At 36.6% G+C, this 16143-nt stretch overlaps 1 protein-coding gene across 1 annotated transcript in view; it reads right to left on the reverse strand.

The window, feature by feature from the left end:
* Positions 1-16143, reverse strand: part of Gen1 (GEN1 Holliday junction 5' flap endonuclease) — a 29542-nt gene continuing 13399 nt past the window's right edge. Inside the window, exons 6-14 of the mRNA XM_031357548.1 lie at positions 15426-15499; positions 13097-13185; positions 11845-11995; positions 11032-11068; positions 10183-10263; positions 9089-9219; positions 7027-7088; positions 3116-3259; positions 1-2497 (exon numbers count right to left, since the gene is read on the reverse strand). Of these exons, the coding sequence (XP_031213408.1) occupies positions 1176-2497; positions 3116-3259; positions 7027-7088; positions 9089-9219; positions 10183-10263; positions 11032-11068; positions 11845-11995; positions 13097-13185; positions 15426-15499 (2091 nt within the window). The 3' untranslated portion in view covers positions 1-1175. The remainder of the gene's footprint in view (positions 2498-3115; positions 3260-7026; positions 7089-9088; positions 9220-10182; positions 10264-11031; positions 11069-11844; positions 11996-13096; positions 13186-15425; positions 15500-16143) is intronic.

Here is a 16143-nt window from a genome sequence, read left to right on the forward strand (position 1 = left end):
TTTTTTTAAAGACAGGAATTCTGTGTAGCCCTGGCTGTCCTGGAACTAGCTCTGCCTATCAGGTCAGTAACTGAATTCAGATCCACTTGCCTCTGCCTTCCAAAATGCTAGGTAGGATTAAAGGCATGTGTCACCACACCACACCTGGCTTGCTTTTAGTAAGTTTTTGATAGATTCCTTAGGATCTTCTACTTTCAGGCTCCAGTCATTTACAAACAGTTGTACTATCTCTTTTAAACTCTAGATGACTTTAGGATTTTTACAATTTATGTAAGATTTAAGACTTTTAGGAAATAAAGTCAACATTACATACAAACTAAAACTAAAAGAAAAAGGGGACAGTTCTATAGATTACAAACAAAACAGAAAAATAAAAGCACAAGAACCAAACCAGAAAGATGGGATCCACACCATTACTATTATTACTGTGTGACCCTGAGGAAACTCCCAATTCCATTTTGGTTTTACATCTGGTTTTAAAAATATTTCCTGCTTACCATGCCTGTGAACTTCTGAATGTATGTATATAAGGAGTGATTTTCCTTACCCAGACTTCACAACCACACTTCACTACACACCATTCTCTTCTATTTTCACTTGTCATGCATGACATTCCTAAAAGTGGAAGCATGCTATCTGTTCTTTAACACGAAGGAAATACAGCCAGTAAGAAGGGCCCATAGAAGACACTGTAACACTATTATAAAGTGTTACCCTCATGGAGATAGCTAGAATGTAAACAGATGCTTTAGACGCTAACATAAGAGCTAAATATGATGAGCATTTACTCTGTCAAAGAATACACTGATATATGTTAAAGCTATATAATAATAAAGATATTTCAAGAATAAAATGTCCTAAAAAATACATTATTTGAAGCTGTCACCTGATGCTCATCTTTTGTAGTCAAAGTTTTAAGTTCTTTCTTTCTTAGCTGAGATTGGCCCGACACTCTCCATCTATCAATCAGAGGATGACTCTGCATTCCTGCTGGATGATCCTCTGGACTCCACCAACCTCGTATATGGCTGTGATTACAGGCTTGAGCCACACCCGGCTGTTAACATTTTAAAATTACAATTTTGATTTAAATGGCAAATAATCATGTACATTTTCAACCAAACACAAGTTTGCTTGGCTTCTGCTAATGCTACCAGCATTCAAACACATTAAACTTAAGTATTATAAAATCCACTTTGAGTGTTCTGGAACCTGAGTTTTAACCTCTGACGTAAAGGGAGAGGACTTTCCCAGCAGGCAGGAGAATCCTCATCTTTGTTATGACATGGTAGAAAACTCTGAGGATTTCTTGCTGGATCTGAGAACCTGTCTTCTTCATCTTCAGCTGTTTTATAAGACTTAGTACAGAGTCTGGTTTCTTTAGATTCTACTATAGGATTTCTGAGTTTGTTGTGAGTACTGTCTCCGATGTGGACTAGGCTATGCTTCTGAGAACTGTGTTTCATTTTTGGAGCAGTATACTTAGCTTTCCAGGACACTGGAGCATTTTCTTCATCTGAGGAATCTCTCTCGAGGCAAACACTACTCTTCATGACAAAGTTCTTAGTAGTTTTCACAGCAACTTTTGGATTGTGGGGTACAGCAGCAGTTGGCAGCCCAGCTTGAAGACTGGAAGTCTTTACTGCTTTGTCATTGAAAGAATAAGGTAAAGAAGTATTTGCCCTGCAGTTTTCTTGGAGTTGGATGTCTAGAACTTTAGAGTTTCTGGACTCTTTGTGAAGATAAACTTCCGTAAGATCCTTCGAAAAATGGGATGAGCCACCAGAGCTACTGTAAGCAATACAAGAGTCTTTCATTTTTAGTGGCAAACTTTCCTGGTCAGCATCTGCTCCTACATTATACTGAGGGCATGACGATTTTATATGTATTCTTTCCTTTAGAGGCAAATCGTGAAGATGTAAAGCAGTGATGCCAGAAAGGAGATGCTCTTCAGGACTACTCTTCTGAAGATCTCTACTGGACACTTCATTGTTTGAGGTACATTGTTCTGATTTATATGTCAGCTGTTCAAAGCCGGGAAGGATGGCTGATGATTCAGATTGTGATTGTAAATCTTGAGAGAAAGTGTTTCTTTGAACTGCTGGAGAATTACTAAAAGAAGTACCTGCCCAGTCAATGGTACTCAACTGTAGCTCAGTAATCACAGAAATATCATGAGATGAAGAGCTGGGCTGACTACATTCTGAAACTAAAAAATTATTGACATCTTTACTTTGCTTTACAGCCAAAGTTCTTGGAGAAGGCATTAACTGTTCTTGCAAATTCAAACAGGGAGCACTTGTAGGGGAAACAAAACTACTCAACGAGGGAGAAGTGGATTTCTGTGCTAAAACAGGATCTGGGGAGATTTCTAAATTAATTTTGGGATTCTGCTTGGGGAAGGCTTTAGATGTAGGTTTTAAAGTCCTAAGTGACTGAGAAATGATCACATCATCTGATTCTGGTAAATGGCTCCCTTTAGGCTTATCTTTCATACCTGAAAAGAAAGAAAAATATATGACGAATGTCTTTCTGTTTCTTCACTTGGGTAAAAAAAAATTAAATAAATAAAATAACAAACAAACTTAAGTAAAAATAAAAATATTACCCTAAACCAAAGGTTAAACCACTAATCTATGTAAGATTTTTTTTTTTTTGCTCACCTTTACCCACTAACCCAGTATATCCTGTAAGCACGGTAAAATACCGTAAAGTATTTTCTTCACTAAATTCTGAGGAATAAAGAAAATGCATGTAACACACAAACTATATTTGCAGTAGTTGCTCTAAGTTCAGTCAGTGTTACAGTACACTTGCTATCCTGTACTTAACTTACTCAAGTTAGTAAACACAGAGCTTAGTGGTGGACTCCCAGTATTTCTGTTTTAAAAGGAAATGTGTGGGGCTTGGTATGAGATGCAGTGATAGAATACCTGGCTGGTAGGCCCTAACATGTGGTCCCAGCACTGCAGCATCAGAAGATGAAGTACATGAGGACACAGAAGCAAGAGCACTGTTTTCACTCTTGATTTATAAAACTTACAACAAAATTTAGACAAGATCAGTTTAGGTGACTCCTGTAACTTGAGTGCATGGCATTCAACATAATCCTTACTTTTCTGTTTCTTCCCTTTAGTCTCTGACTGCTGTTTCTGGTAGATAGCTACAACATCGGGATAGGCTGCTTCAAACAGCGATGCTTCTTCCACTGTAAGGAGATTCAGTTCTCCAGGTTCTGTATCTTCCACCACATAATGTTCTAGAAGATTACAAATACAACAAAGGAGACAAAGATTTAAAAACTCAGTTTTTCAAGTAGTAGCCACAAACCTATACTATCCAATCTTGCTTTATTATTTATTCCTGAGAGTTATATACACGCATGGAGTGTATCCTGCTCACTTACTATTATCACCTCATTGCTTTTGCTAGTTGCTGGCTCTTTCTTCCTCCTATTCTCTTGCATTTTGTTGGTGTTGACTTTTAAACTGACTTTACTTTCTTTTCCTATAAGAGCTAGAAGGGAGGTTTCTTCTCACATTGAAACTTTAAATTCTTTTGTTTCAGAAATGGCAGCATCAGTAGAGAGGATAGAAAACGTTCTTTGGAAAAAGTGTTTAAATTAAAGATAAGGAATGGAATAAGCAATTTTCCAGGACAAAGGGCTTCGTGTATTACCAGACAAGCTACATCTCCACATTCGAAGCCCTGGTTATCAGTTTCTTGAAGATACCCCAGCATTAGAGGAACCACAAATAGCTGAAATGAGAATATCTACATAGATATTTATAATAAAACACATACGAAAAAGCTTAAAGTGAGGATCTATATATGAGAGAACATGGGTTGCCTCACTCAAAATTTTTCAGTTGTATCCAGTTTCCTGCAAATTTTATTTTTTCTTTTTTTAAAATTAGATATTTTCTTTATTTACATGTCATACAATATCTCCTTTCTAAGTTTCCCCTCCAAAAACAAAACAAAACAAAAAACAACAAAAACAAACTCCTATTCCCTCCCAAATTTATTTTTCTTTAAGGTTGAATAAAATGTTATAGTGTATACCTATTACATTTTTTCATGACTCATCATTTATTGATATACATCTAGTCTGTTTCCTATCTAATATGAATATAACATCAATAAATATGTATGTACAAGTATCTTGATGGAAAGACAGTCCTTTAAGAATCTGCCTAGGATTGGCATAGCAGGGTCCTATAATAATTCTGTTTGTTTATTTATTTATTTATTTTTCCTAATTTATGTTCTACACTGATTTACACAGTTGGCTATACCAATTTACACGCCCACCAACAGTGAATAAAGGGTTTGCTACTCAAAAGAAAAAAAAAAGAGACATAAAGAGTGGATATGAAGTATTGCTGTGACAGATCTGACCATATTGTTTTGGGTAGGATTGCACAAGGAGTTTGGAACTCTGGGCTAGGCTCTTTGGGCTGCTCTGTAGGAGCTTGGAAGGTAAGACTGTTGTGATCAATACAGAAGATAAAGGCCTTGGCTTTGGAAGTTTCAGAAGGAAATTTGAGAGTTCCTTAAAGACTGTTTGGGAACCATTGCCATTCTGAATTAAGATTTTGTGGTTCCCATCAGCTGGGCCCAAGAAATAGCTGTGATTAACAAGAGACCAGTACCACTGAATCGAATCCTTTGTTTTACTGGGATAAAGATACTTATTAGCTGGGGATGAGAAATTAACAGTGATTAAGAAGAGTGAATCAGCAGAGAGGTGGTGGCACACACCTTTAATCCCAGCACTAGGGAGGCATAGGCAGGTGGCCAGCCTGGTCTACAGAGCAAGTATGAAGATAGCCAGGGCTACTCAAAGAAACCCTATCTTGAAAAAAAACAAAATAAAACAAAACAAGAGTGAATCATGGAGTGGCATTTTCTGAGAAGTGTTTCCTCAGGGTCAACATACACAGGCTGAGTTCAAGAGGCTACCTTCTGCAGGCAGCCAAACTTGGTATTGTGTCATGCAGTACTCATCTACTTCGGTTGTGTCTGTGTGACAGGCCTAAAAACCTGATCACGGACCTGAGGCGTACGCTTCAAAAGGAGTCAGTCTCCTGAGTTAGTCAGTTGCTGACATCTCCTAGCTCAGATGTGTTCCAGATTGGTCTCTGCTAAAGTCTGTGGAGAGATCTTCGTGCTTTCTTTATTCAGGCATAAAGGTGCCCTAAGAGTATTTTGTATAAGCTAAAGTGAGATTAAACATTATTTCCTGGCCTCCACAGTGTTTCAATAATCCTAATAGATTTCCTAGGTGTAAGTAGCTTGGAATTTTTACAAAGAAGCTGTTTTACCAGACAGGGTGTCTCAAGAGTTAGAGATAGCAATTAGGCACTTATTATCAGAGCAGTCCCACACAAGGCAGAATCGTTTTACTACCAGAGAGTTGTAGGGCTTCCATCACTAATTATCTATGTTACAGCCAAGAAATGCTAGACCTTCAGTTGCTTGCCTCAGACAGACCCAGAGAATTTATCTTGGGGCTACCAAAATAGCCCAAGAAGGACACCACTGTTCTTCCGCTTTGTACCTGGCTGCTTGTTCTCACTGACCTTGATGTAGCTGTCTCCTGCCTACATGACTTTTGTCGTCTACCCTGTTCTCTGTATACTATATAAGCCTGATTTTCACTTTGCACAAATTTCACTCAGATACCAAACTCCCTTGTGCTGTCTCTGTCACTCGCCAAATTCTTTGCCCACCAGGCCAGAACTCTTATCACTCTGAGGAACAAGGGGTCTCCAAAGCAACCCAGTCCGTGGCAGTATTAGAAGCATCACCCAGGTGGTACTGATTTTGAAGGCATGAAGGAATTCTGAAGAGCAGCTAAGTTTGGCACTGTGCGGGAGTCAGGCGTGGCGGCTGGTGAAGGTGCAGCATCTGTAGCAGTTCAAGCCCTAGGACTGAAGGAGTCAAGCACAGGCTGAGGTTCAGCACCAGGAAAAGAAGCAGAGAGTGAAAGTGCAGCCACTGGCAGCAGGAGATGCCAGCATGACTGCTGAGGAGAGCAGCAGCTCGGAAGCAGAGGCAGTCTATGGGAGATACCCATAGGCACAGTAGCACTCTGGAGTCCCAAACCTGACCCCGCTGAACTTCGGCTAGACTCTGATCTGACTATGACTGTGCTCTGGTTCTTCCCAGATAGAGTAAGAAAGTCTTTAATTTATTTTGAATTTATAGGAGCCCACAGTTGAGAGACCAGATTTTTAGAATTTTGAAAGTTTTCCAGAGACTTGGGATTTTAAAAGTTGGAGGTTTTAAATTTTTTCTTTTTTTAAGAGACTGCCCTTTTAAAGTGTTTGAATTAATTGGTAAAGACTGTGGAATTCTGAGCTTGTAATGTGTTTTTTATTTTGATATTTACTAAAATGAGATAGAAGAACTGAATCCTTCAAATTGTCCTCTGACCTCCATATGCACACCATAGTGTACCCTTGTGTGGCTCCCCCCATAAATAAATAAATAAGTCTGGGAGAAAGAAAGAAAGAAAGAAAGAAAGGAAGGAAGGGAGGAAGGAAGAAAGAAGGAAAAAAGGAAAGAGAGAACGAGAGAAAGAAAGTAGTCTGGGTGCTCATCCAGAGCTTACACTATTTTTATGTTGTAACAAAAGTACAAATTCCTATAGAAACTAGATATAATAAAGGACAGGGAGAAAAAGTTTTTAGCTAGGAGTCATTTACCCCAATTGTTTACGAAACAGTTAAATATAAGACCCCAAAGACAAATTATTTGAGGAAGCAATTTCCTAAGAAATATGAATCACAACTACTTTGGCATTATTTCCAAACATTAAAAAAAAGTGTCAGAGATATTAAAAGTAAAAGCACTTGAATTTTATCACCTTTATTAGCCAGTATCCACTTAAAATAAAACAAGTAAAATAAGAAATATAATTTATAGTGCATGTGACTTTTCATAAGCATATATGTATTTATATATTCACTAGCTTTTTCAGATTTGATTTGAATCAAATGCTGTGTAACAAATACATACCAGGCTTTTCCCATTCTACTTCAAGACAATGGACTCCACTTCTGATTCGGGGTTTAACAATTCTGAAAAAAAAATTCAAATACTAAGGCCTAAATATACTAATTATTTGTAAAATTTTAGTTTATTTACTTGAATTTCCATCAATATTTGAGATAAAAATAAAGGAATTACTGTTTATATATTCTTTGGGATTAATCGAGTAATTTCATTGTGAGGTAGAATTGAAAATTGTTGGAGTTACTCAATGTGTGTATAGGTTTTCATCATATTTATTCATTTCATTTTATGTGTGAGTGTTTAGTCTGCATGTATGTAGGTGCATATGCACCAGCTGCATGCCTGGTTCCCACAGTGGTCAGAAGGGACTCAGATGCCTGGAACTGGACTGATAGGTGACTATGAACCACCAAGTAGGTTCTGGAAATTGAACTTGGGTCCTCTGCAAGAGCAATAAGTGTTCTTGACCTCTGAACTATCTCTCCAGGCCCCTCAATATGTTTTCACTACTACGGAGTATTGCTTTTTCAATGATTTCTGTTTTAATATCTGCTTTGTTATACTACTGTGGTATTTGCCTACTATACCTTAAATCTTTGTTTTTAAACTTTGTATATGTATTTTGTATTTTTTATGAAAATTTTAATCTCTACTTATCCAATGAAATCTGCATTTTTATAGACAAATTTAACCCACTTACATGTAATGTGACTAGTGAGAGCTGGACTCATTCAGAAATCTTTTTTCCTATTAGCAGTTTTTATCTTTGCTATTCACTTCCTCTTTCCTATCTATTCTTGGTTTGATAGGTTTGATGTATTTCCTATTTTAACTGTAATTGTTTGAATGTCATCATATTTCTAGTAGTAACATATCCATACACAGTCATAAATAATACTCAAAACATGTACTAGAGATTTAAGACTAACACTTGAAATATAATCCAAAATAAAGAACTTTAACATTTATTAATTGTTGTGAATATTACTATGCACGTGCATAACTTCACTCAGTTCATTAAAAAGTTGAGCAATGTTTTAGTCCACATCTTCCTCCTAGCTTCTTCACTTTGTCTCTTGTTGTATACTTTTTAATAGTACTTTGTGGGTATGTGTATTTGCTTGTTTTGAGACAGGTTTCACTATGCAGCTCTGGTAGGCCTTAACTCACAGAGATGTGCTTGCCTTGGCCACCAGTTCTGAGATGAAATGAGTGTGCTATACTTAGTAGTGTTTTTGGTTTTTGTTTTTGAGACAGAGTTTCACTATGTAGCTCTGGCTGTCCTGAATTTAACTATGTAGATCAGGCTGGCCTCAAACTCAGAGATCCACTTGTCTCTGCCTCCTGAGTGCTAGGATTAAAGGTTGTGTGCCACCATTGTACAACTGCTTAATAATACTATAATGAAAGTCTCATGTGGTAAAATCTCTTAGTCTTCAAGTATATGAAAAAGCATTTACTATGAATGATGTTTAGTCATTTCAACATTACCAGTTATTTTTACTTTACAGTATTACTCCACAATTTTCTACTTGTCTTCTGGTTCATTGAAATAGTTTTGTTAAACCTGGTTCTTTCTATATTTTCTGTTAATTTTTAAGTAACATGCATTTGAAGTTGGAGGTATGCCAACACCTGAATTTACTATGTTGTCGAGTGTGAGGCTTGAATATGCTTTTGGAAAACAGATACCATACCCACAGGGAGCAACACTTCTGATTATCATATATTCAAGTGGAAATAGTTTTCAGCACAAAATTCTTTTTACTAATAGTTTTAAAGTTTATTTTAAAATTCAAATAAATAATTTTTTATTTAAAAAAATAAAATTTAGTTTTTAGATTTATTTATTTTAAACATATGTATGTTTTGCCCACATATATGTCTGTATATCACAAAGATGAGTGGTGCCTACAAAAGCCAGAAGAGGGCATCAGATCCCCTGGAACTGGAGTCACAGATGGTTGTGAACTACCATACGGGTGCTGGGAAGTGAACCCAGGCCCTGCCAAAGCAAGTTATTCTTAACTGCTGAGCCATGCCTCTAGTCCCAACCATACATTACCTAATGGGCTGTAGTTGACTGGAGGTCTTTCTACCAAGTTTTCTTTCTATCATGTCATAGCGGGTCAAAAGCACCAATAATTTTTCACATGCATAATGACTGGGCCACTCCATTTTTTGAACAGTAAATCTCTAGAAATACAGTAAAAATAAGTATTAAAAATAAATATTAGTTTTAAAACAGAAAAATATTCTTAAGATAATATTATTTTTCCTTTAAGAGTAATGCTAAAGTAATATTAGTGAGAATATTTCCAGAAAAAAAGAATGAGCTCCTTAAGGAGAACATGTCAAATGACAACTTGGTTGAGAGGGTTCTCTATTCAGAATACCAGTTTATGTCAGAGAAGGTGGACTAAACTCCTTGACCCTCCTAGTCCATTTTTCAATCTGTATATAGAAAGAATATAACCCTGTTGACAGATTATGTAGATTAGGTGGGAAGACATTTATTAAGTATAATGACTGTCAGCAAGGTAATGTGTAAGTAGATTCACTGAGCCATCTTTTCCCCTAATTACAACATCAGAGGTTAAAATAATTTCATTTAATACTCATGGTGATTTGATGGTGATATTATTCTATTTTAAGGATATTTCATATCCAGTATATTTTATCTTAGCACCCTTTGTCCCGAACCTTCTTTCCTATATATATTCCTGGATTCAATTTCTCTGCACAGGGTGAGACATCTTTCTGAGAAGCTGTCTGTTTGCCTTATGGTCTAGAAAGTATGGATCTTACACAGTCAAGTGGTAAAGGCTAGAGATGAATACTGAATAATAGTGGGGCAGTCAACACTTTATCTGTTTTAGTTTTTAAGTCTCCTCTTACATACGGAAGCTAATATTCATCTGATCTTCCTCGTATCTAATTTTATATTATTATTATTATTATTATTTTTTTTTTTTTTGGTTTTTCGAGACAGGGTTTCTCTGTGTAGCCCTGGCCGTCCCGGACTCACTCTGTAGACCAGGCTGGCCTCGAACTCAGAAATCCGCCTGTCTCTGCCTCCCAAGTGCTGGGATTAAAGGCGTGCGCCACCACCACCCGGCCTAATTTTATATTATTAAGTAAGAATTTATTTTCAGATACCTGAAACAATAATAAATCAGGTCTTTGGTACCTGATTGGCTTTAACATTTTATTCTTATTCAAAAGGAATTCTTGGATGACCTAAGTGAAAAAAAAAAACAAAAAACAAAACAGGAATCAGAACTTAAAAGTAACTTTAATTCTCCTCAAGTAATTGTTGTCTCCAAAGGCCTCCCTCTGCTAACCTAGGCCTCGTCTTGGAAGTTTCTAGCCTCTGTACAATCTAATCTAATCTATGCCTACACATAGAATGTTTTCAGCATCTGAGACTTACTGCTGAATAAGCTCACCTCTTCTAGTTCTTTCTGAAGTCTTGCTGGCTGGTTCAACTCAATTGTTCTGGCTCTAACTCTTCTCCAAGCTGACTGATTTAATCTGGTTTCTCTCTCTCTACCTCTCTTGAATTTTCTTTTTGGCCTCATACTAACTTTGGCAATATGTTCTAACCTTCTGGCTTCTTCTCATTCTCTGGCTCGATCTGTCTTCATCTGTGTCTAGCTTGTTCTTTCTCTGCAACCTGTATCTCTGTAACTCAATTCCACTGCCTACCTGACTCAACCGAACTCACTGAAGAACACTGACTAGCACTCAGAGATCTGCATGCCTCTGTCTCTTGAGTGCTAGGATTAAAGTTGTGGACCCAAGCATCTGGACCTAAGCTTCTCTTTATCTGAAATGTTCTCTATACCAGGCTGGCCTTGAACTCAGATCTGCTTGCCTCTGTCTCCTGGGATTAAGAGCCATGTCTATTTTCCAGCCTGATCACACAGACCTAGGTCTTTGAAAGTCATATTCTAAATTAAAATTTCTCTACATATCAATTAAAAGAATACACAATTGGATTATTACCTCATGGAATGGAAATCCTTCACAACTGCAAGCTTTCCTAGAGATAAATTATACATTTGATCAATATAATCAGATAGATAGACAAATCTAATCTCCTTGTTTTATAACAAATATCCACCTACAGTATCTTATATACAGTTATCAGGCCTTTCTCTGAAAAAAAAAAAAATTGCTACCTTCTCAGGTAAAGTTTTATTTTTACCTTTTTGTAATTTTTGTTTTGTTTTTCGAGACAGGGTTTCTCTGTATAGCCCTGGCTGTCCTGGACTCACTGGTAGACCAGGCTGGCCTCGAACTCAGAAATCTACCTGCCTCTGCCTCCCAAGTGCTGGGATTAAAGGCATGCGCCACCACCTCCCAGCTGTAATATTTGTTTAACTGTGTTTGTGTGAATTTGTGTGGGCATATGTGCGAAGGTCAGAGAATAGCTTGCTAGAGTAGGTTTTCTCCTTTACCATGTGTGTTCCAGCGACTAAACTCAGGCTTAGCAGCAAGCACCTTTACTTGTTAGTTCATTTTCCCAGCCTCTTAGACAGATTTTTTTCTTCTGGTTTTCTTGTGACAGAGTCTCACGATGTAACTCTGGTTAGCCTGGAATTTGGTGTGTAGACTAAGCTGGCCTCTCTGCCCCCCAAGTGCTGGGGATTAAAGGTGTGTGACACCAATAGTCCAGATGGATGAATATTTTTTTAACAGAATGAAGAACACAGTTTGTTCTAGACATATGGGTGAAGGTTACTGTGGAAGTAAATCAGCCAAAAGTATTTATACAGGTCATAACAAAAGATAATAAAGTGGCTAAAAACAACTTACTTTTTAATATTGTTTTCTATTTCATTTAGTTGTCTAATTTGGTCTGTCTGGTGCCATTCACAAGGACAGAGGTATTCATAATCATGTGGTTCGCAGTATCTATCACTTTTACATAATGTGCATCCATTACGTTCATGATCCTTAGGAGAACCTTTTTGAAGACACAAAGATGTGTGATTTTTATTGCTTTGCAGAATTGGCTTCAACATGTCTCCTTTCTCTTCTGTTATCTAAAACTTCAAAATTAATATTGTTGAGTACAGTGTCGATTACAATATGTTTAGGCTGAAAGAATAATGTACACCATAGTGGTTCCTAGCACAAATTATAACTTACTATCATGACACTCCTCACAAAGTACTAATTTATTTGAAGTATTAATTAATTTATATCCAATAATGGAAAACTTTCTGGCTTATGTACTAGCTACAAGGGAGGAAAGTAGAATGTAATTATTTGTAAGAAAGACTATTTCCTTAATCTAATAATTCAGGAGGGGCTTCTTTACTGAGCATGTTAAAAGACTAGCCACTTCGTCTCCCCTGCTAGTGTGTGCTCAGTTCCACCAGAGCTGATTAATGCTTGGAACAGGAGGAGGATCGCTGCAGCACAGGTTGGGTGGGACCCTCCTTTCCTTTGAAAGGAGGCACATTTAGTGATACTTTTTAGATTGTGGTTTTTTTGTTGTTGTTTTGAGACAAGATCTCATGTAGCCCAGGCTGGTCTCAAACTCTCTATGTGACTAAAGGTGGCCTTCAACTCAATCCTATGGTCTGTACTTTCCAAGTACTGAATTACAGGTGTGTGTCACACTCAGCTCATGGTCAACGTTATCTTTTTCAACTAAGACTGATGAAGATCCAACCTATTTTCAACAAGAATGAACTAGTATTAGAAACTGGTTTTAAGTAATTATCTATGTACTATAGAACAATGGATAATTAAGCATATAAACATAAAACAGTGATATAAAAATAAATTGTTTATCTCCATTTTCCTGTGAGCTTTGTATTTTTCATAAAAACAGATTCATACATCAAAAACATGATAATTTTAAAATCTAAATAATTGGTAGCACAGTATGGTATTTTACTCATTCTATATTTTCATTGCTACAACATTAGTTCCTTTGTCCAGCATTAATGAAGTGCTCGCACTGTCTGTGTGACTCAGCTGCTGACTCTTCTGTGGCTGAGGCACTGCAGCAGTGTCTTAGTAAAGGTGTAAGAATGTGTGCGTGTCGCCTGCTGACCTGGATGGGAGCACACAGAGCAGTGAGCCACTTTTTTTACTGCTGATTGTGGAACAGAGTAGCAAGGTTCTTCAATCCACTGGTTAAACCTTTTGTAGAAAATGGTCAAAAAAAAAAAAAAAAAGGAGAAAAAATTGAATTAATTAAAATATATTCTCAAATGTCACTTTAACCTGCCAAATTACTTTTTTTTTTTGGTGATTATAAACCCACTTGCATGGTCTGGGAAAATGCTTAGTTTTTCTACAAGATTTACATGTGGTCCCAGGTAGGGAAGAATTGTACAAGGAGACAGAGCATGCATAATTGTGTGTCTGTACAGATTATATCTAATCACACTCATCCTGGATGTTTTTGTTTTTCCTTTCTTTGGATGAGTTTGTCAGGCAATGATGTATGGGGGTAGAGTAAATTGTATATGCCTTTTTTCATACCATTTCTGTGTGCCAGACTATAAAACAAGCAGAATCATATGCACAATTATTTTGTATCAGAAACAAGGGTAAAGAGTAATATGTACATCCAAATAAAACGTTAAGTTTTTAGATAAAACCTTTTAAATGTAGATAGTTTAACACATTAATAATCTGTTATATACAAATAGCAAGTTGTATAATGCCAGGTAGTAAGAAATATATATGTAGCTGGGTGTGGTGGCAGAGGCAGGCAGATCTCTGAGCGTTCAAGGCCTGCCTAATCTACAAAGAGAGTTCTAGGACAGCTAGGGCTGCTATAGAGAAACCCTGTCTCAAGGAAAAAAAAAAAAAAACAACTCCCACCCCCATAAACTGAACCAATCAACCAACCAACTAAAAAACCAAAAACCAACCAAACAAAAAGAAGTATGTATGCAACTGCTACGATTTTGAGTAACAAAACTTTTGTTTTTGGCTGAAGTTTCAGATTACCATAATACTATCAAGGACAGCTAGATGCTCCCAAGAAAACATTAAGTAAGTTCAAAGGGCAATGTGTGGTGCTGAGGTAATTAATTAGCTGTTGGAAATTTTTGATTCAAATACTATTAAGAAAAACTAAATACTAAAAATCTGGAAAAATGACAGAGCTTCAAAGATTAGAAAATAGGTAAAATAATGTAAATTATTAAAATTAGAAGAATGGGTAACTATAAAAGACCATGATTAAATGTTTCCAAATAGTAATACTTGCTGACACTATTTCAATGAGAGTAACTTAGAATTAGATAAGTAATATTTACTTGTGTTTCATTCTTTATTTTATTGTAAAGACAATTGAGAGGGTTCCTTTATTCATTCCCAGGCCAAATTATACCATTTCTTTCCTGCTTTGGCACAATAACCACAGGTGTCCATAAGGAACTGGCTGAAGACTTAGTTCTACCAACAGCTTTACAGCTGAAAGAGAAACACTGTAAGGAAGAGTACAGTGATTTGAAGGATTTTCCAGTCATTTCTTCTCTTTTGCCACCTTAGAGTTTCTTCTAAGGCACACACTACCTCAGACCTCCTCAGGGGCAGTCCAGACTATGCTCAGTCTCTAAGTCTCCTTTCTTTCCTATCTTATATCTTACTGTCATCTTTTATTAACTGTTTCTCTCAAGCACATATAATTCACAAGCTTTTAAAAGAGTAAGTAGTTTGTAAACTTCAATAAAATTTGTATCTTAATTGTATCCTCAACATTTACAGCTTAAGTTAGAATTAACATATTACTAGATGTACAGCAGCAAGACAAGGAATAAAGTCAAATCTTTTAAGTTTTATTGAAGTATTGTGTGTATGCATGTTTATACAGTATGTGGTGTGTATGTGTGAGTGCAGGTAGGCATGTATGTGCCACCATGTACACGCAGAAGTCAGAGGACAGCTTTTATGCATCACTTCTCTCCTTCTACCATAGATTCTAGCAATCAAATGAACTCAGGTGGTCAGGCTTGTGCTTCAAGTCTTCTTACCTCCTAAGCCATGTAGCTGGCCTAAATTAAAAGCTCTTTATCAAATGTTACTTGTTAAGTATTTTCAGCATACTACATAGTATTTCATTTATAGAAATTAAATATAGTATCAAAGCATCAAATGCATTATTTTAATGTTATGTTCATCTTTACTTGATCCTAATGATCTAAAACAGCTTATAAAAAAATGTACATGGTTATCAGTTGATACACTTGCCCTTGTAGTGTGTGTAGTGAAGCAATAAATAATACATACTTAAAAGACTTCAAGATAAGTAAAAATTAATTACTGAAAATGAGTAGTTCATAAACAATCCTTTCTGTAGTAGTATTTACTACTAAGTCCAACAAGAATAAATGTCTGAAATGGAATAAAAAGCACTGTTTAGTTACCTCTGAAGCAAGCTTTGACCTTTCAAAATCTGCAAAAGTTTTAATGCTTGCTCTTTTCCAACTCCAGGCACTCCCTTCCATAAAGTGGAAAAAGAAACTTAAATGTTAATAACAGGAATAATGGGGACACGTATAAAGAGATATAATGGTGATCAATCACATTTTTACACAGCATATTTAAGAAAAGTTTATCCCATAATTCTTATCACTCTATGAACAAACTAACAAGATGATGAGAGGTAGAGAAGTATGAATGTCTTACTTCAGTAATGACACTGCTTAGCAGCAGCAACAATAGCACTACACATGTGTGTAACTAGATGACAACAAGTTTAGAGCTCAAAAACAGGTAAAGCCATAATAAACACCAGCACGGCTATAAAACAAGAGCAGTCCTTAAACTTCTTTGATAAGTTGCTCAAGCACACATGTCAATCTCTTTTGAGGTTGAAGTTGTGGGATCGTTTACTGAACTCTCCTTTGTAATATTTACTGCCATACAGGAATAAACATATACCTATAAAGGTGGCTTTTAGCATTATCTGAGGTGCTGGTTGTCTTTGGATTTCCTTATTATTTTGTGTGTATGTGCATGATGTGTCCGAGCTTATGTGCCATGGCACTTGTGGCAGGTTGGAGGACAATCTTGTGCACTTGGTTCTTTCCTTGCACCTCTATGTGTATTCCAGGCATGGACTAAGGTACTCAGACTTGCATA

This window comes from Mastomys coucha, unplaced genomic scaffold (genome assembly GCF_008632895.1).
Source record: "Mastomys coucha isolate ucsf_1 unplaced genomic scaffold, UCSF_Mcou_1 pScaffold6, whole genome shotgun sequence".
NCBI classification, from domain to species: Eukaryota; Metazoa; Chordata; class Mammalia; order Rodentia; family Muridae; genus Mastomys; species Mastomys coucha.